The 21,349-nt window shown below is 40.6% G+C and overlaps 1 protein-coding gene across 2 annotated transcripts in view; it reads right to left on the bottom strand.

The window, feature by feature from the left end:
- Window positions 1–19,014, bottom strand: part of zgc:77784 (uncharacterized protein LOC402947 homolog) — an 82,556-nt gene extending 63,542 nt beyond the window's left edge. The window contains exons 1-2 of one of the 2 annotated variants that reach the window (XM_058412862.1): window positions 18,359–19,014; window positions 10,304–10,630 (exon numbers count right to left, since the gene is read on the bottom strand). In XM_058412862.1, coding sequence (XP_058268845.1) covers window positions 10,304–10,630; window positions 18,359–18,419 — 388 coding nt within the window. In that variant the 5' untranslated portion in view covers window positions 18,420–19,014. The remainder of the gene's footprint in view (window positions 1–10,303; window positions 10,631–18,358) is intronic. The other variant, XM_058412863.1, reaches the window with a different exon arrangement.
- Between the last annotated feature and the right edge of the window lie 2,335 nt (window positions 19,015–21,349).

Genomic DNA, 21,349 nt, shown 5'->3' with positions numbered 1-21,349 from the left:
ACATTTGGTCCTTTTTTTTTTTATTTACATTTAAAGGGGCACGAAACAAATACACAAATCTCTTACCTTCACGGACTACAGCTTCTATCCAAAACACATCATTTTCAAGCATTATCAGTATGAAAAAACGTTTACACAAGCTGCTTTATGGATATTAAGTAGATCTGCATGCAGCATAGGTACCTGCTTGACAAATCGTAGAAGTCGTTGTGAGGAGGCGAGCAGTATGAATAAGAGATATACCACTGGCAGGATCAGAACGCTTCGGCGTTGTTGTTGTTGCTGTTGTTATTGTGTACTTCAGCATGACAAAGAACTGCATAAATAAATCCACTCAAGAGGTGAGTTAAAATAACATAACTGTTCTGTCCACCCACAGGTCTTAGTTAATGAAGGCCTGGCTTGCGGGAAGAGGCGACATTGTCTGTGTTTACAAACACTCACAGATCCGGGGCAGGAAGGGGCCGTGGAAAAATTGATTAACACGGGATGTCGAGAAAGTAAACGGTACGGTATAAAAAGACGCCTCTGCGGATTAAAATGCGATGATCAGACCGATCAGATCTTTGATTTATTCGCTTTAATCCCAGCGTATTCCTGAGCAGTGCAGGTTTAAGTTCCTCGCCCAAGGCGGTCTGTCTGGATCTCTGACAGGCGTGGGATTTAAATTCACCTCCATCCGGTCAGTGGTGCAGAACTGTACAGTAACTGCTGATCCACTACAATCCTAATGAAGAAGTTTCAGAAGACCCGAACATGCCAGGTGAGGTAAGAGGTGATAGAAACACGTTTTTAATGATCACGTCTCATCTGTTACCTGCCGAATCAAACCGCCTGAATGATTAGTAAAAGCCCAAACGCATCACGCTAAACGGAAAAGACAATAAATCTAGTGGTTTCATATAGGGCGCTTTGCGAAAGCGCTGGATGAGGAGTATTAACGCTGCCTTCGAAGCGTCATTACTCTGTAATCCCACACTGAATGAGAGAGGAACAGCTGGCTCAGATGCCTTTTAAGCAAGTTTGATTACTTTTTTGTTTGTCCTACTTTATCTTAATCCTAGCTCAGGAAGCACTGCCATTTTTCTCCCCCAGCCACACACACACTCACACACACTCACACACACACACACGCACATTCAGTGCTGTAAAACAGATAATTTTCTCCTACACACAACAGACAACAGAAAAGTGTTGCTATTTTAGGAAAGCCTGATGGGTTTCACACGTTTCTCTTCAAACGTGGAATCGGTCCTGTCACATTTTTCCTGAGCTCGGCAAGTGGCCTTTCGCCGGTATTCCGGCATGAGTGTCATGTGTCCTTTCATATAAAGTGGTCTAGGTGTTGTCTACACTCCTAACAATAAAAGTTCTCAAACGCTTCTATGGAGAAGGTTCCATGGAAGGTTTCCGCTGCACAAAATGTTCTTTATTTAATTGGACTATTAATATATATTTTATGGCACTAAGAAAAAAAACGGGATCTTTTAAGGACCATTTACTGAAAGGTGTTCTTCTACAGCATCACTACACCTCGTTTTGTTTTTTCCTGGCACTTTAATTTTTTAAGAGTGTAGGCTAAAGACTTTCAAAATAATTGCTTTCACATTTACCCAATTTGCTCATTTCGGTAAATCCATAACGGCGTCCGTTTTGTTCACACCTGAGTCATTTCAAATCAATCAGATAGAGACAGATTTATTTCAGCTTTAATTAGAACTTCACTTTTCCAGAGTTCCAGTGGAATAAAACTTTCCATGCACCAAGTTGACTTTCTAGAAGTTTCCAGAAACTGCTGTACTGACTAAAAGGAAGATTTAAGAAGCTGCTTGTCTTTATCAAGAGTTAAGTGGGAGTGTATATGTGGCTGTATTTACAGCGAGTACCTCTTTGCTATTGATACAATGAGAAAATCCAAGCAAGTCCAGTTTAATTCAAGTTGAAGTAACCACTCACCACACAAATAACAGCAAGGTTTGGGAAAGAGGCACGCACGAAACTCCCAGGGAAGAACAAGCGGAAAAGTTTAAACTGAACCCTCAGGACAACACCGAGAGAAACTGATGAAGCAGCAAGTGTAGAGGAACAAAGGTGAGGATTTCAATCGGAAGAACCTCATCCTAAGCATGGAGGTGGCAGCATCATGCTGTGGAGGTGTGGAGGAGACTTAGCAGATGATGTAGATAACAAGGAAGGAGGATTAGCTAAAAAATAATGAAGCAACATAACCAGGAAGCAGAAAGAAAGTTAAAACCTGGTCAAATCTTCCAGCAGGATAGTGATCCTAAGCTTACCCAATACACCAAAGGTGTAACAAAATAGCTTAAAGCTTAAAGTATTGGAGTGACCACAACAAAGCCCTGACCTGAATCTCACAGAAGATTTGTGGGGAAAAAACCTGCATGGGCAAGGGCAAGCCCACAAACCTGGAGGTGCGAGTAAAAATTCCAGCATAGCATTCTAAGAAAGTACAGAAGCAAAACCACAAAAAGATTAAAAAAGTAAAGCTAAATTTTGAACGGCTGAAAATCTGATTTAGTAACTAAAAGCTGAAATAAATATTTTAGCTAAGATTCTGAGATAATGTTCTATGTTAAGTCATCTCTTACGGAAAGGAAGTACATAGCCTGACTGATGCTAACATGAAGTGAGTCGTGAGAAATTGTTGGAATGTCTTCATCATTGAGGGATGTGATTTCCATCCACTGTAACTCATAGTTTTGCTTCACACAGCACTGTGGGTCTGACAGTGATAATATAATTTCGTCTAGCCCTATTGCTTTTTAATCCTGATGTAAAGGCTCCATAAAGGTTAGCTTTAGTCCTTATGATCAGGCTTTTAGTCTAACTCAAAAACCTACACCATGACAGCACCACAGCTTATGAGTGATAAGTGTTTCCGGACATTTCGCACTCCCTAGAATAACAAGTATCATAAAATAAAAACAAATGGGAAGGCGATGACAGCGCTGCATTATTCTCCTAATCCCTAAAAGGTTTAAAAACTGATTTATCACTGCGAATGTTGCTCGCTTATCGACGCGCAACGCCCAACGCGTCCGTGGATGGCCGCATGTTCTCCCCCCGCCGTGTAATCTACGCTGCGGGAGCCGCAGCTCTAGCAGATGTAAACAAATTTCAAAAGAGGTGCATGGGAGGAAGCGAGGTCGAATTGCCAGCCCACATCCTCGCCTTCCTCCACCTGTTGTCCTCCGCTCATAGATCACCCAGCCAGAACGTAGGCAGCAGGCCAGCGCTAATTAGCATATGAATCACAGCTAACGGGGAGCAGACTGGCAACAGTGTATGATCCCACTGCTATGACCTCACTCTCGTGATTTCATCACCCACAAGGACAAGCACTTGATCCCTAAGTGCAGTACAGGTCTTACTAATACAGCAGAGAGCCCATTAAGCAGCAGATATATATACCGAACGTGGCACGACAGTGAAATACGACCTACTCTTTAGATTGCCGCTCTATATCGAATATAAATAATTTACCGGTTGCAGTATGTATATAATAATTTCTTTCTTTCTCTCATAGATAAATGATTTCATTGCGGCAGTTAAGGTTTTTTACACACGAGTAAACACGCTCTTTCAAGGTGAAATGATTCTTCTTCTGATTCTTACCTCAGCTACAGTGATCCTCTTAATCCATTTGGATAATGGTTCCACTGTCAGCGCTTACATCATCATTTAGAAACCAAACTGGACCGAGGCACGTTTTGGAAAATGTTGATCCACATAAAAAGATGTGCATAGCTTAGATAGACGTGGTCATACCAGTATGTCAGCAGGATGGAAATCGACTTATGGGACATCATAGGCTATAGGCTTTCAGTGTGGGAGGTTTGTTTTACCATTGTTGGAATAACTAGTATCATCATTTAATTTGAACATTTCTGTGAAATGACCGTTGTTTTTTTTAACATTTCTATGAATATATTGCCCAAATACTTATGAATTCATAAAGCCCTGTGAAAGTGTCTACTTTCATATGAGTCATTAACCACCACTGTGAAGTGTAACATGGCAAAGACATTCAATACTCAACATCAGCATCCCCCAAATTCCTTCCTATTGCAGCTTGTGACACCATTTCCAGCACTGGGAAGATGATCTCATCCACAGCCAGTTACAAAAGTTCTGCCACAGTTCTTCATGGAAAATCGATTCTGATCCTATAACAAAATTGTTGAGGTTTGAGATCATGTTTAAATCACAGCTGCAAACAGACGTAGTTGCTGATAAATAAGTCAATACTTAAGCAAGTCAATAGTACATAAGGGATCCTTAGCATAAATACATAATTATCATTGATGCGATCTGATGATGAGGTCATTCAGCTACAAGCTGTTAGTGACTAAAGCTGAGAATTAGATCCAGCCAAGGGAATGGGCTGATATTAAACTGCTGTTTAGTGTTGTTAATGAAGCCACTCTAATCTGTTATGCTTCTTCACAAATCAATGCGCTTACTGTGACTCGGATGTTTCTGCCGCATGGTATCGGGATATCAGCAGCGTGGCAATTATACGGGGCAAATATTTCTACTTCAGCTGAGAAAAAAGGAAAACCTTGACTGTGTGACATGTCAGTATCGGAATATTAAAGCCTACTGAGATCATATACAGCTCTCAAGCGCACACTTCACTCCTGAATGAGTTACATACAGTGTTAATTACAGCAGGGTACAACGGTTTAAGATTCCCAGTGTAGCATAACTAAACTAAACTAAACTAAACTAAACTAAACCGCATGTTCGATCTGATACATTTTATAATGTATGTTATAATACCGCACACAAAACAATATTTAAAATAAGCGTGTATTCATTATCACAGCTTCACTGGAACCTGCCTCAGTTGAATAATCCATGCACATCCAAGCGCTGTATAGTCGACAGGTGGAGTCATCGCTCACCGCATTCTGCCAATGGGCCTCATTTATCAAGATGGATATGAACAGATTTATGCACCAATCATTTGTATGAGTATTTACACGAGGAATCTGGTGTCCCATGAATTTGGAAAATGATCTGACTGAGTGAGTAGAAATGTAGGCATAAGGAAACTAGCTAATGTAAACCTTAGTCTTAAGGATCGTCTTCAAATCATATCATTTGAATAGATTACTGCACTTTTAGATATGAAATAAGTGTCTGGTTTGGTTCAGCTACCAAATCAGACATCAAAGAGACTACAACGGACAGTCAGGACTGCTGAGAGGATTATTGGTGCCCCCCTGACCAACCTCCTAGATCTTTATACCTCCAGAGTGAGGAAAAGGGCTAAGAAAATCACTTTGGACCCCTCACACCCAGTCCACTCTCTCTTCGATCTGTTGCCTTCTGGATGGCACTACAGGGCACTGACCACCAGAGCACCCAGGCACAAGAATAGTTTTTTCCCCACAGGCTAAATTCAGCCTGGACAATTAAAACATTCTTAACTATACACTGTCCATCATGTATGTTTGCACAAACCTATAAATTAAGACGAATAAAACTAATCATTCAATTGACAGACAACAGAAATGTCACTTTATAACATACAATGGATGTGGGTGCCATCTCTTCCCCAGGTGAACACACAAACACACACACACACATACATGCACAGCTGTCCACATGATGTAAAAGACAAGACCAGGTCACCTTTTTCCACTGCTCCATGATCCAGTTCTCATGCTCATGTATCTATTGTAGGTGTTTTCTGTAGTGGACAGCGGTCAGCATGACTAATCTGCAGCCCCATACACAACAATCAGTGATGCAGTGTGTGTTCTGACACACTTTCAACTTTTTTTGTTCTTACAGTAGCCTTTGCTCCCCATGCAAATCACTGAGGCTTGGGTGTCCATGACCCTGTCGCTGGTTCACCAGATCTCCTTTCCTTGGAGCACTTTTTGTAGGTACTGTACTAACCACTGCATCTGTGAAGAAGTGCTGTTTTGGTGATGCTCTGACTCACTTGGCTAACCATCACAATTTGGCCACTCAGATCCTTACGCTTGCCCATTTTTCCCGCTTCCAACACTTCGAGAACTGACCCTTCACTTGCTACCTCATATACCCCCCCCCTTGACAGGTCCTAATGTAACAATATAAGGCTACAATGCTATTCACGTCACCTATCAGTAGTTTTAATGCTATGGCTGATCAGTGCATACATAAATCATTTTTACTAGTATAGTTGTTATCGTTCTTTCGCCTGCTCCCCGATCGGGGTCGCCACAGCAGATCATCAGCAGGTCCGCATGTTTCGATTTGGCACAGGTTTTACGCCTGATGCCCTCTCTGACACAACCTTCCCATTTTAACCGGGCTTGGGACCGGCACTGAGAGTTAACTCTTCAGTGGCTGGGTTAGCGTTCTGCTCAGAAATCCAACCCGGGCCATGGCAACGAGAGCGTGGGATCCTGCCGCTGGACCACCAGCCGTCTATTTTTACTAGTATAGTGAGTCAAAATCATTTGCACCATGAACAAGCATTCTGTGCTCACAATTGCTTGTGCATTTGAAATATTATGCAGTTCATCACTACATGCAAATCAGCTGTACTGTGCATGGTTATTTAAGAGTGGTTTCGTTTTTCTTGCTTTTTTGTGTTTGGTTTGGTTTAGGCAAACATTTACACACGATTTGAACAAAAGACTGATAAATGAGCCTCATCGGGGCTGCCCTCTATAGTGAACTTATTTCCTTTCTTTTAACCTCATCACCCATCACCCTGACTTCAAACACACACTTCCCAGATCCACTGGTCGGTGAAAGAAGCTCTAGCCTATGACAATTCATGCATCACTCACCTTTCATTTACTAGCCTCATATAAGTCCTGACACCCAAGAATGATAAAGGTAAAGAATATGCTCTACCCTTTCATCACGCTAATGACTGCGTAATAGATCTTTATAGATCCTGGGTTTAATCTTCATCATCTGCAGAACCCCTTCAGCAGGGTTATATTCGACTAGGGCTGAAGCTGACTATTATTTTGATAATTGGTGTTATAACCACAAATCTCTTTGCAGGAACTCTGAGAATTCCGCCTCTAGCTATGCGTTCTTCAGTCCAGCTTGGCAGCGTATTGATTACATGTATTGTACCTCATTCTGGTTTACTCTGACTCTGTATATATATACTCAGGTTGTTCAATTGCTAAGTGTTGTTTGAACTTAAATAACACAGAAATTACAAAAACTAATCACTTGGGCTCATATATCAGTTGCATCATGGGATGCCAAAGTCAAAATCTAGCAGTTTCTCAGCAGTAAATACTGGAGGTAATCCATCATGTCCAAGCTGAGGTCCCTAGAATCCTACTGATTGATAAACTGCCACAACCTCCAATTCCTCCTGGCCATAGATGTGACACTGATTAACTAATATTCGGCTTTTCCATGCATGATTTATTTTTCTGCCTTGCTTTTACTCCTATTCAAACATCTCTTCAGATATTTGGGCATCTCCAAATGGACACATTGAGGGTCTTCAGGCTGTCACACTCATGCAAATGGACAACCAGAAGGTTCTGAGAACAGACGATTAAGACAGAACAAGGAATTTCATCCACTACAACATCAATACGAACCAGAGCACTGTGTAAGGCTTTCTACTAGGACCTCCATTTTGCATAATTACACTACACTACACTTCACCTTTATATATAGAAGCACATAGAGGGAAAACAAGGCACAGATGAGAAAGCAGGACAACTCATTAGGGTGTGGCACTGCCCACATGGTAATAAGACAATGATACATAAATAAACCACTTGCCAGGACCCCATAATGGCCTGGCAAGGAACTGTCCCAGTAACTCCTGTAAGTCCATTTTCTTTCTTGTCTACTTCTACATTCTGTCTTTGCAGAGGTCATCCTATTTTTATGCCACTTGGCCATATATTTACAGGCACACTTATCCAGAGTGACTTACATTTATCTCATTTTTTTATACAACTGAGGCCTTGCTAAATGGCCCAGCAGTGGTAGCCTGGTGAATTCAAACGTACAACCTTCAACACCTTAACCACTGAGCTACCCCTTCCCCATCTCTTTTCTGATCTTGAATATTGCCTGACCTCTTTCAGTTACTCATTGGTCCATTTTCACTGAGCGTGCCAGTTACTGATGCATCACTACACTGGTCCAGTGGATCATCCACCAAATCAATGAGCTGATGTATGACCTTCGATTCCCATGCTGGTCTCATTTGTCACCTACCTTCTATAGCTCTTTTATGTAAGCTCTAGTTCCAGGTCCTCTGGATTCTCCATCACCACTTCAGGACCTGAAGGGACAGCTCGCCTACACAGTCAGAGCCGTACTCAATTACAGGCACGGTGGTGGCAGAATTTAGTAGCTGATTGACAGGAAGGATATGGCCCTTCGAAATATTGCCGGTCTTAACACAAGACACTCAGGACCTATGTCCTGATCAGAGAGTTTCATAGCCGTCGAACAGAATGTCCGGCACCTCAATCCAGGGCAGACCTTGGAGATCAACCTATTAAGTGACCACTTCAACTGCCTTTGTGGATACCAGATATTACATTTCCCATGATTCCCAGCCAGGCAGTGAACTACAAATTCCATCAAGACTCACAAATGCCTCAGTCTCTCATAGTATCTGAAGTATTTTCCTCCTTTATTTCTGCCTTTTTTTTGCCTATTTCTACATTCTGTCTTCGTCCAGTTCTGTCCATTTGTACATCACTTGACGCATCTGTTTTCTGATCTTGAATATTACTTCTTTTTTTTTTCAGTTTGTCTGCTCTGGTTTTCTCAATAAACTGAAACCTGGGTTTCCATCCAAACGTGAACATTTTCTGACACACAATTTCTGCTTCCAAAGTATCTGTCAGGTTCAGTAAATCACACTGCGGGCATGAAATGAATCTATTTCCATAGACTCCGCCCTGTATTTTGCACTTCTCAGCAGAAACATCTAAAATTACATATTCACTAAGGCAAAAACATGCAGAACAGGGAGGATATGTTATTTTTGCCAATTTAAAGGATAGAATTATCAGTAGATCCTGTTAATGAATCAGCTTGCACCTTTCTTCCCGGAACTTTTTTATGCCACACAAGCACTGGGCAATGCAGAGTTTATAAATTGTCGTTTCAAATGTTTTCAATGCATATGCATGTCGTTCGGTTCATTTTTCAACAGAAAACATGGCTGTGTCTACGTGTGTAACATTTGAATGCTGATGTATATTAGCTCTTTATCTCTCAATATCTATTCAAGCATATTACAGTCTCCCATGTATCTTCATCATATTTCCACTAAATAAATCCAAGCTTTTTCTTTACTGATATTTGGGAAGCATCATCGAGTTTCAGAAACACTGCAAGTGGGTGAAATAATGCGGCAGCTTCATAAGCCAGTGACTAATCCGTTCTGTGGCTCTGAACAGGTATGAGTGAGTAATATTATATTCCAGGATACTGACACATAATATGTCACAATATTTAGCCAATAAATTATGACAGAAGAAAGGTCACTCGCCAGGATGAGAATTCCCAAATTCCAACATTTTCCTAGTCGTAAATCACGATTAGAGCATGCTGCACTCAGGGCATGTTATTTCACTGTTTAGGTGATTTTATCGGTTATCAGCTCCCCGTCAGCGTTTTGTGGGCGTCATTAAACGTATCAGCTGTGCTGCAAATATGCTTATTTATTTACATGTAATTAGCATCATCATACACACAGGAGAATGGTTAGTAATTTTAGCGTCAGGTTGATCTATATTCATCTTTTTTCCTCCTAAATATTTCCGACATACAGCCGGAAGTATATGGAATCCTGGCCATCACATCCATGTGTGAACCCTTATCAAGCTGTGGTCAATAAATTCATAGGACAGAACTGCCTTAAATGTTTTTGTTTTTAACGTTTTAGCATTACAGTTTTCCTTCACTGGAATTAAGAGTCGCTGGGGCTGCTTGAAGACATTTGGAGTGGAAGAACTCAATGTCCTGCACAGAGCACTGACCTCAAACCCAATGAACACCTTTGGGATAAATAGGGGGGATTGCATGCCAATGCTCTTGAGGCTGAATGAGTACGAATCCCCACAGCCACAATCTAAAAGCCTTCGTAGAAAAGTGGAGGTCATTCTAGGACTAACACCAGTTTGGGAAGTGGATGTCCAACAAGCAGATATGTGTGATGATCTACATCTTTCTGGACATATAGTGCTCAAATCAACAATCCAATAAACCAAACAAAGCCCATAAGAATAAATGAATTCCTAGATTACACAAAGACAGCTGAAATTGAACTTACTGGCCACCTCTAAGGAGGCGTTACGACTCACTGCCTCGCCCAGGTAGTTACGGGCCACGCAGGTGTAGACGCCTTCGTCCGGCTTGCTGCGGCGGCCGTGGACGATGCGCAGGAAGAAGAGCGAGCCGCTGGGCAACAGCATGCGGTGTGAACGCGGGTCATCTTTATCCGTCTCGACATGTTCTCCGTCTTTGTACCACTCCACACTCGGCGTAGGCCGACCCTCAGCTTTGCAGTTCAGCGTAGCTGGTTCACCTTTAGACACAATCAGATCAGACGGGTCCTCCACGATCCGAGGCGGACTGTCCTCCAGACGCAACCGAGAGCCTGTGGGAAATTAAGGAAATCAACTTACACTGTTCAGAGTGCTTAGTGCGGTTCCTGTCTAGACGGACCATGGATATAAACAAAAGTATCGCAAATGTATGGCATGTCCGAAAAGCTTTTAAACTCAAATAATTAAAAATCAAGGAAATTGACCGGAAGTTTTTTAAAGGCTATTGCACGCTGATTTTAAAAAAGCAAACAAACAAAACAAAACAAAGAAATAAGCAACTAGTTCAGAAAGCTTTTAACTTCCTTTCTGTCTGACAGGTAGCGATTAAATCAGATGTGGCTTCTACAGGTGAAAATAGACTTTTATTTGCCTCCCAGTCAATACGGCAATATTTCACACAGGCATTTGTGCTGAAGTTAAAAGAAATGAAAACGTCCGGCTTCGGATGACATCAGACACGGAACGGGAGTGGAGTAGACGTTTAATGGCTGGTGATGGAGCGAGTCTGAGGAGTTGATGACTCAGCATCTATTAGGCTTTCGGAGAGTCTAGGCGTGCAGACGGAAAGGAGGGAGCACGTTAAAAAAAAAAAATGAAAGGAAGAAAGAAAGAAAAAATAAAAAGCTGACATTAAGGTTGGGGTTTGGCACAGCTGCTGTCTGGAAAGAAAGCTTTGAAAACGAACCGCACATCCCCTCGTGGGACTGAATGGAGATGGAGATGCAGATAAGAGCCAGACACAGATAGAACATATCTCATATTCTTGCATTCCAGGAAATGAGCACCTCATGGCCGACCGAGTTGTGTTGCTATGGCATCGTTGAATGGAGGATAATGGCGCTGAAAATGAGGCTGCGAACAAATAAACTTACAAAAACACTTTTCATCATCGGTATCGAAAACTATAGTGCCTAAAAAAGTTCCTAAAGTATGATTTTGTCGTTTCACACCACCACAATCTCAAATTGTTAACGATTTCAGCATCTGGTGGACGCCTTCATCCGGAGCAACTCCTTTTAAAACATATCCTTTAATATAAACAGGTCAGGATCTGAGATAGGAATTAGATTTGGTACAGAAAGAATAAAACAATGCAAGTTTATTTATTAGCGCTCATTAAAGACGTGTTCATGCATTACTTCACAGCAACAGTTGTTTTAGCTGAAAACCTGCAGCATGACTCGCTCTTGTGTTTTATTATAGATTGAAATTTATAATAATAATAATAATAATAATAATAAATTACTTAGGGGAAAAAGTCGTAGGGGTTCAAATATGAACCACGTTTACGGCTAAATGCAGCTACTTGAAAAACAAATATTACACATTACATTTTTTTGCTATAATTAAAGTGCATTATGTCAAGAGAGCCTATGTTCAACAGTGGTTTTAATCATAAAGAGGATAAATGGGTGGCTTTCCATAAAGCCGGATGTTTCAGACACCTCTGTGTGCTTTGGTAAAAGAGGAGTGTGTGACAGCCTCTAATGAAGGAGCACTGGATAATTATTCTTGCTGTGCGTCTCAAGGATAAGCTCATACCCCGACAGCTCAAACGCAGACAAAAGATAGCAAAAAAAAAAAAAAACAACCATAAGGAAGAGAGAATTTTAATTGCTTCTTCTCTTTGACAAAAAACCAAAAAAACCAAAACGGTTTTCAGTCAAACATTTAAAAAAAATTTAGAACCATTTGCATACGAATATACAGCTAACACGATGCTTCCTAATAAACGCAGACACAGTGTGAGAACATGCTAAATGACAAAGTCAAATTTTTCTGAACAACCACCCAGCATGTACATCTTCACACATTTCTGGGGTGGGGGGAGGGAATATTCGCTGCATTGTGTCTGAGTGATAAAATTCAATAAACACAATAATACAATGGGCTCAAATTCCATCCCTGTGAGCTCCTACACAAAAAGAGCTTGTTGGATTTACTTAATCCAGATGTGTACATCGGTAACATTAAAACAATGTGTTTTCAAACGTCCAGAAAATACAGGGGGGCAGTGGTAGCTCAGGTGGTTAAGGCTCTGGGTTGTTGATCAGAAGGTCAAGGTTCAAGCCCCAGCATTCCCAACACTGCTACTGTTGGGCAGTTGAGCAAGGCACTTAACCTCCTCTGCTCTAGAGGTGCCATATCATAGCTGCCCCTGTGCACTGACCACAACTTCCTCAGCTGGGATATGCTGTAATGTACACCGAGGCACAACATTATGACCACCTACCTAATATTGTGTTAGTCCCCCTTTTGCTGACCCGTCATGCACTGTGTATTCTGACACCTTTCTATCAGAACCAGCATTAACTTCTTCAGCAATCTGAGCAACAGTAGCTCGTCTGTTGGATCGGATCACACGGTCCAGTCTTCTCTCCCCACGTGCATCAATGAGCCTTGACCACCCATGACCCTGTCGCCGGTTCACCATTGTTCTTTCCTTGGACCACTTTTTAAAGATACTGACCACTGCAGACCGGGAACACCCCACAAGAGCTGCAGTTTTGGAGATGCTCTGATCCAGTGGTCTAGCCATCACAATTTGGGCCTTTATCAAACTCGCTCAAATCCTTACACTTGTCCATTTATCCTGATTCTAACACATCAACTTTGAGGACAAAATGTTGACTTGCTGTCTAATATATCCCACCCACTAACAGGTGACATGATGAGGAGATCATCAGTCTTAGTAGTGCTGTCTATAACTCAAACCACATTTATTATTTTATTGTAGAAAAGACATTATTATTATTATTATTATTATTATTATTATTATTATTATTATTATTATTATTTTTCATTTACATTATTGACTGTCCAGTGTCATCCAAATGAGGATGACGTTCCCTTCTGAGCCTGGTTTCTCTCAAGGTTTCTTCCTCATATCATCTCAGGGAGTTTTTCCTCATCCATCACCTCAGGTTGTTCATTAGGGATAAAACAGTAAACTTTATCATTTTTTCCGATGAAAAGGTTTTATTTTGAGCATTAAAATGAGGCATTGTGGAGGAACAGCAGTTTATATCTGCTGTAACAGGAAATTCTTTCTTTTAATGATGTTCCACAAGCCCATGACCCTGTCGCCCGTTCTCCACTGTTCCTTCCTTGGACCACTTTTGAAAGATACTGACCACTGCAGACCGGGAACACCCCACAAGAGCTGCAGTTTTGGAGATGCTCTTATCCAGTGGTCTAGCCATCACAATTTGGGCCTTTATCAAACTCGCTCAAATCCTTACGCTTGTCCATTTTTCCTGCTTCTAACACATCAACTTTGAGGACAAAATGTTCACTTGCAGCCTAATATATCCCACCCACTAACAGGTGCCATGATGAGGAGATCATCAGTCTTATTCACTTCACCTGGCACTGTTCACAATGTTATACCTGATCGGTGTATGTGTAGTGATAATAAAGTCTTCTTCTTCTAAACAACAATTGTGCCTATCCTATTGAGAAATTGATTAGATCCTGATTGACCTGTGCTGGTTTTGGACCCTGTTATTTGTCTAACGTGTATTGGATTGTTCACTCGTTCTTTATTGATCCTTACTCCTTATATATTGATTTTTTTTTAGCTGTACCTATTTTTGTGACACTCAATAAACTGAGTTTGCGTCCTACCTCCGAAAGTTAAATCGAGTTTAGTAAAATAATCTAAATAAACGAAATCACATTTTGTCAAGAAACGTAACCTTTATATATATAATTTTATTTTAAATCCGACTGACCACACATTCCTTTTTTTTTTCAGTGTATTTTAATTTGTCATGCGATATCACAGGTTGCTGCTCAAAAAAACACAGTTTATCGATCTCTAACTGTCTGCGGTTGCTGAGTGTTCTATAAATATGATGAAAAGTCTATCGCGCTATAATTTCTCACGATAATGAGAGCATATCATCGCATCCCATAGTGCAGGCTTTCAATCAGACCCACCAGCCTTCATCAATTCCCTCCCTCCCGTTTTAGACGCACTTCCTCTGGGGATGTAGTAAGTGATAACTCTGGAAGGAATTACCAGAGCAGAACAAACTGGGATTAATCTCAAGGCCTTGAGTGTCAGAAGTTAACTTCAATTGTTGTTCGATCAAAGCTTTCACGCAGCTCCGCTGGAGCGGAAGACCAGTGTTGGTGCAAGACAAAGCACACTCGAGTCTTTTCTCCTGTGATATCGCTAGCCGTGACTCGGATGCGGCACGGAGACGAGCCTGCACCGTTATGTAACGCTCATTAATTAATATGAACAAATATTAAACATGCATCTCCTGCTGCCTCCTCAGAGCCTAACTACGATCTTGTTAGACTAATTGATTGAAGACGAGGGCCAGAGAGGGTTGTATTTCCAAAGTGGTTTACTTTAGAGTTATGCAAATAATGCAGTCTCAAATGAATATGCTAAAATAAAGAGCATTATTTATGCAGTGTTTGATATTGACCTAAGAAAAATATAAGGGGGCGTTATGGAAAGGGTGTGGGGGGGGGGGGGGGCATTATGCTTAATGCTAATCTCACAAGGCACTAGAACACACACATATTCTGCATTATATAATGTCTGTTTGTGTAATGCCTTTTATCACCACACTGCTCGGTTCCTCCATGAACCTAAGGCCACTGAGTGACACACAAACCACACAGTCTTTTTTTCTGCCCTATCCCCAGTTTAATCCCTAATATGTTAATGACTCCAGGAAGACTTTCGCAATGCCGTGCTCGATTTAAAAAATACTGCTGTGATCCATCGGCTTAATCTCCTGATATTAAACAAATCAATTTGGTGGAATGAGCAATTCCGGTTTGAATGACTGCCATTAAATAATATTTGACTGTTGCTAAATGAACAGCAGGAAAGTAAATAAAACACTAGCTTTCCCCAGAGAAATGGAGGCTAACATTATTTGTGTAATAAATGGCATGGTATAAAAAAAAATTGTATTGCGATAAAATACATTTTTATAGATTGACAAAATAAATAATAATAATAATAATAATAATAATAATAATAATAATAATAATAAAAATTACATTTTATGTAAACATTTACTAAAAGTTAAAATATTTCATACTAATAATATTATGTTTTTATTTATTTATTTATTTATTATAATTATTATAATAATAATAATTATTATTATTATTATTATTATTATTATTATTATTATTCAAAGCCAGCAGGTCCTGTTTTCATTATCCCCTCTTAAACTCCTTTTTAAATCTTTATACTACAGAAGAAGGAAGAGAGCCGAACATGTCGAGAGAACAAGCATGCTTTTACTCGGTTTGAAAGTGAATAAAGAAGCAGAACCATAAAATATACAAGTAAGAATACAGAGACATTGTGGAATCATGTTTCAAAAAAAAGTCTTTGAGCCAAACATCGGCACCAACAATTTGCCCTTACTTTGAAGCGATTTTGATTTTAGGAACCAGCAGTTGACCAAAAACCTCAAGGACTCAAGCGCTGGAGAAGGAAATGATGCAGAATATTAAAGTATGAGGCCATGTAGTGCTTTAAACACTGAGGCAGTGGTGTATACTTTGGAGGCAGTCGTAGCTCAAGTGGTTAAGTCTCTGGGTTGCTGATCAGAGTTCAAGCCCCAGCACTACCAAGCTCCACTGTGGGCCCCTGAGCAAGGCACTTAACCCTCTCTGCTCCAGGGAGGCTGTATCATAGCTGCCCCTGTGCTCTGACCACAACTTCCTCAGCTGGGATATGTGAAGAAAGGAGTATCACTGTGCTGTAATGTACTGTAAGTGTGGCGATAATAAAGGCTTCTTCTTCTTCTAAACATTACGTGTAGGTGCTTAGATTTTACTCAAGAGACAAGCAACCACTTGACATTTCTGTATATTATTCGGTGGAATAATAAAAATAACACAACCTAAAACAACATTAAATCACTTCAAACAGCACTGACAAACTGTTCATTATGGTGCAGTCATAATAATCACACACGAAGGACATTCACCACAGTGAATCTTCTCAGGCGCCAAAAACGTCAATGATTTGATTGTTTCAAAGCAACAAAAGTTAGTTTTCTAAAGTTCAAGCAACAAATCATTTTACCCAAGAAGCGAACAAATGTTTCACACTGCCTACGGAACTGACACATCCACTTCGCACACTACTTTTATTTAACTGGCAAACAAGGCAGCAAGCCAGGGCAGAAAAAGCCAGCGCTATGTTCTATATTTACAGCTTTTTCATTGCATTAACAAGGCCGTTTTCCTTCAAGGGCCTGGGGCAAGCTTCTAATGTGGATTTAAAAACTCTGCTGCAGTTTCTGCATAAGGCCAATGTAGGAATGCTGACCTGCATGATAAGATAAAATTATCACTCGTTTGCCTCGGAGAACATTGTCTTGGCCGTCAGTTCGACAATTTCTACATGGATAATTGTATTATGGGAACTGGTTAAATAAGGCTGCGGTTATAGCCGGGTTTATGCATATAATCAAACAAGTCATATATGTAACACAGTTCTGTTCATATTTTTCAATCTCTCAGTAATTCTTTTAAGTCAAATTAAATGAACAATCTGACCGTTTGTTCAAGCTGCTATTAATTTACAGTTTACACAATGCAAAGTGGTGGACATAAGCTTCCTCTGCTTTACATTTACTTTACGTAATAGTTTCCTAGAAACCAGTGTTTACAGCCTAATGAACATCACTTGAAGTGAGACTTCACAAAGCCTTCCTTTGGCCATAGCAGACAAACCTTAATACACAGCAGACAAACCTTAATACCTGAAACACCTGGAGTTTTGCTCTAGATGAAGCTGAAAACTATAAAATACAATTCCTCACAGATGTTCAGTACACACTGTAGGAGTAAATTCAACAGCTGAACGACCACATAAGTCCTCTGACCAATCAACAGCTGTGTGTACGTATTACATTAATTCATAAAAATAAAAAAAATAAACACGATAGGTTTATTCTCATAAAAAGCCAACACGTGTAACATCATTACAGATATTCAATTCTAAAACATGTATTGTTAAATTTCTTCATATTAAAATTCACCACCACGTTTCACCCCGAGGGCTAAATGAACGCACGACACTCCGGGTCTCTTCGGTGGATTAAACAGCAACGCTGAGCTTTCCATTTTTTCCAGAATAAGAAACCTACATGTTGTTGTGTTTTTCCTTTGTAACCAACTAAGACAATAGCATGACGACTTCAGAGATTTGATGCAACACTTATTAGATGAATATCCCTAATTATATGATCAGACGCCTCTGGCACTTTCGCTTGCTGCTGAATTATACAAATGGTTTTAGGGGTCTGCACCTTTGTTGCTGTCAAGTCTGTATGCATAATGCAGTGAGTGAAACCTCTGGACGGACACACACCAATCTCACACCACGCCATACGTCACAAATGAGCCATACAAAGGTTGAGCTTATTGTATTACATAGTAATAAATGGTTTAGATAGATAGATAGATAGATAGATAGATAGATAGATAGATAGATAGATAGATAGATAGATAGATAGATAGATAGATAGATAGAGTATTTTATTTTGGTTTGTCTAAATTATAATGTGAGAAACATTGCAGTAATAAGCCTAAAGTATAATAATTGCATTAGAGATGATTATTAGTACATTCAGTACGAGCTAGACAAATGCTTTTTATACAACTATTGTTATTTATCTAAACAAGTCCATGACTTAAAGCATATGCATTCCATAAACCTTAAATACTTTCACTGTACTAAATTTCAACTTTTTGTTTAATTAAGTGCACTTTCTTTGGAAACTTACCTGTGCATAGGCAGATCCGAATGAAAATCAGCAGGAAGCTTTTTCTGACCCGCAACGCCATTGTCCCCCGGCTTGTCCGGTATGTTCGAGTCGATTATTTAAGCAACAAGAGTGATGTTTGCGTGGTGTTTGCAGAAAAAGCGAGTGAACAATCCCTGAAAGCGCCACGTCCCATAGTTACAAGCGCGCGCGTAACAGCAACACACACACACACACACACACATACAAAAAAATACCCACACAAGCAGAACCTGTCGCATTTAGAGAAAAGCGCATCTTTTAGTTGAACTACTGTCGCGATCAGATCCGGATTCAAACTATGACTGATCCCTGTGTCTTAATCTAGAATCAGTGAAGATATAATTCACGAAGCGCGAGACTCGCTGGTCCATCGTGTCCGTTTGGAGATGCGTGATGCACCTGCTCCGCGCGAGCTCTCTCCGCGCTGTAATTAAGACGCGATGCGCGCGAGCGCAGCGTGCGGGAGACAGCGCGCGGCACGAGACTAACCTTAAAGAGACAGCGCGCGCAGGGACACCACCTGTCCCTCCACCCCGCTCCTGACACGCCGCACACCCATCCTGCAAACTACTCTCCAACCACCGTACTATACTCCCCCAGATTTCCGTATGCTCCTTAAGAGATCCTTGTTTGCGTCATCTATGACGCGCAAATTATTTTTTTTTGTTAGCCTGCTGGAAAAAAACAACTATTTCAACTTAAAAAAAGGTTGCCCCAGTGTACCACAAGCGCGTGCCATTTTTGGACATGTAGAAAGGGTTCTCTACAGAATTAACTGCATTAAGAATTAAATGCCTTCAAAAAACACATGAATATGGCATTCGGACAATCTCACAGTTAGAGGGTTTAATTGTGAGCTGCATGCATTTTTCTGTGGAGTTTTTTTTTGTGCATGTGGGTTTCCTCCCACCTCCCAAAAACCATGGCAGTAGATAGACTGGCTTTGCCAAGTTGCCCTTGGTGTGAATGAGTGTGTGAATGTGTGTGTGTGTGTGTGCTGCAATGCACTGACGTCCCATTTCAGAGTAAATTCCCGCCTCGTGGATAGTCACTGCAAGCCTGATCAGGATAACGCAGTTCCTGATTAAATGAATGAATGTCATTTGGAAATGCATGGCTCCCTAACAGGGTTTGGAAATTGATGTCACATTGCACTTCATAATGGGTTCGTTCTACCATTTTAGTTCAGTTCTTTGTTTATATGCTACAAACATTCTCTCTCTCTCTCTCTCTCTCTCTCTCTCTCACACACACACACACACACACACACACACACACACACACAGTAAGAGCTTAAATACACTGCTGGTTGTAAGATTTAGAACTAAACAGAGAGCATGAAGCCTTTATTATCACCACACATACATTACAGCAGAATACTTTTCTGCACATACCCCAGCTGAGGAAATTGGGGTCAGAGCACAGGGGCAGCTATGATACAGCACCAGAGCTTGAACCTGATCTTCCGATAAACAACCCAGAGCCTTAACCACTTGAGCCACCATTTCTGAGGGCCTTCCTGGTGTGCCTCAAAACCTCCGAGGATAAGGGTTCTATTCCAGCGTCCACCTTGAATGGTCTGTAGTGTGTGTGATATCTGTGAGGCGTTTGCACCGTATCCAGGATATGCCCTGCCTTGAGGACCCTAAGGATAAACCCCATGCTCCCTTTGACCCTGCGTATAGGCTGTGTGTGGATGTGGTAGCTCAGTGGTTAAGGTGTTGGGCCAGTGATCAGAAGGTTGTGAGGTCAAATTCAATGAACTCCAGGAATAATCCTTAACTGCTCAGTGTCTTTAATAGTTTTTAATATTTTATTAAATTTAAAGATAAATTAATGCATTATTTTTTTGCAGCTGGCTGTATCGCAACATCTCCAAGCAAAGAACCCTGGAAAGATTTAGTCTTGTAGTTGGCGTGAAACCAGATAGAGTAGGAATAGAAATAGAACAGGAGTAATGATCTAGACTTGCTACTTCACCTTACATTTCCCGATATCTTTTTCTTTTCTAGTGTGTGGCTCGAGTGCCTGTTCTTTAGAGCTGTTTAAAAATGGCAAGTCACTTGAAGCCCATGTACAGTTACAAATGAATATGGGTAAAGGACATGTTGATCGATGGTATAAAGAGAAGCCAAAAACGTGATACTGCAGTCGTTTATACCGGGATATGCTGCTAATGTTACAGTTACAGTGTCCTTGTATTTTGCTACAACAATTTTATACTGTGTTGTTAAATAAGCACGCATTACTGGATATTAAATAAGCATATACTGTATTAATGAAAGAGTCTAGTATTTTTTCCAACTTTTCCTGCTAATAAAACCATAAAATCATTTTTTAAAAAAAATCTTACATTTGCCAGACATGGATTAAATCTGACCTGGTGGAGTTATTCGTATTTATTCCTTTCCCGAACCTTTTATAAAACATTTTGATTCACCTTAAAATGTCAGTAGATAGTGAAAGAGCCAAGACATGACATGAAAATTGCAGGTAAGGGAGACGCTAATGCATATGGAGAAGAGTTCGCGTCAGATTGAAGCGTCACATCGTTGAAAAGATGTGAAATGTAATACGCAAACAGTAGCTCTTTTCACTCGTATCACGCAGACTACGTGCCACATGCCACGTATTACTCCAACATCACTTGCTGTCTTAAATGTAAAACAATGAGGGGGGACTGCTTTTTTCCAAAAAATTCAATGCTGGAGAACGTGATCCACCTGTAAATGACCCAGACAGCCATACTGCACCTGCACTTTATCTTATCTTCCTACCTCAAACTGTGAGTTTTGCACTGGTCCACTAATGTACAGTTTATTTTTTCCATCTGCACTGAATGTAGCATTTGTAATTTAATGTTTGCACTGGTTCACTTTTATACAATATTACACCGATCAAGGCGGTTAAGGCTCATTGATGCACGTGGGGAGTGAAGGCTGGCCCGTGTGATCCGATCCAACTTTTTCT

The sequence above is a fragment of the Hemibagrus wyckioides genome, linkage group LG17, assembly GCF_019097595.1.
Source record: "Hemibagrus wyckioides isolate EC202008001 linkage group LG17, SWU_Hwy_1.0, whole genome shotgun sequence".
Classification (NCBI taxonomy): Eukaryota; Metazoa; Chordata; class Actinopteri; order Siluriformes; family Bagridae; genus Hemibagrus; species Hemibagrus wyckioides.
Note: the sequence above shows the minus strand (reverse complement) of the source record. Positions and strands in the feature narration are given on the sequence as shown.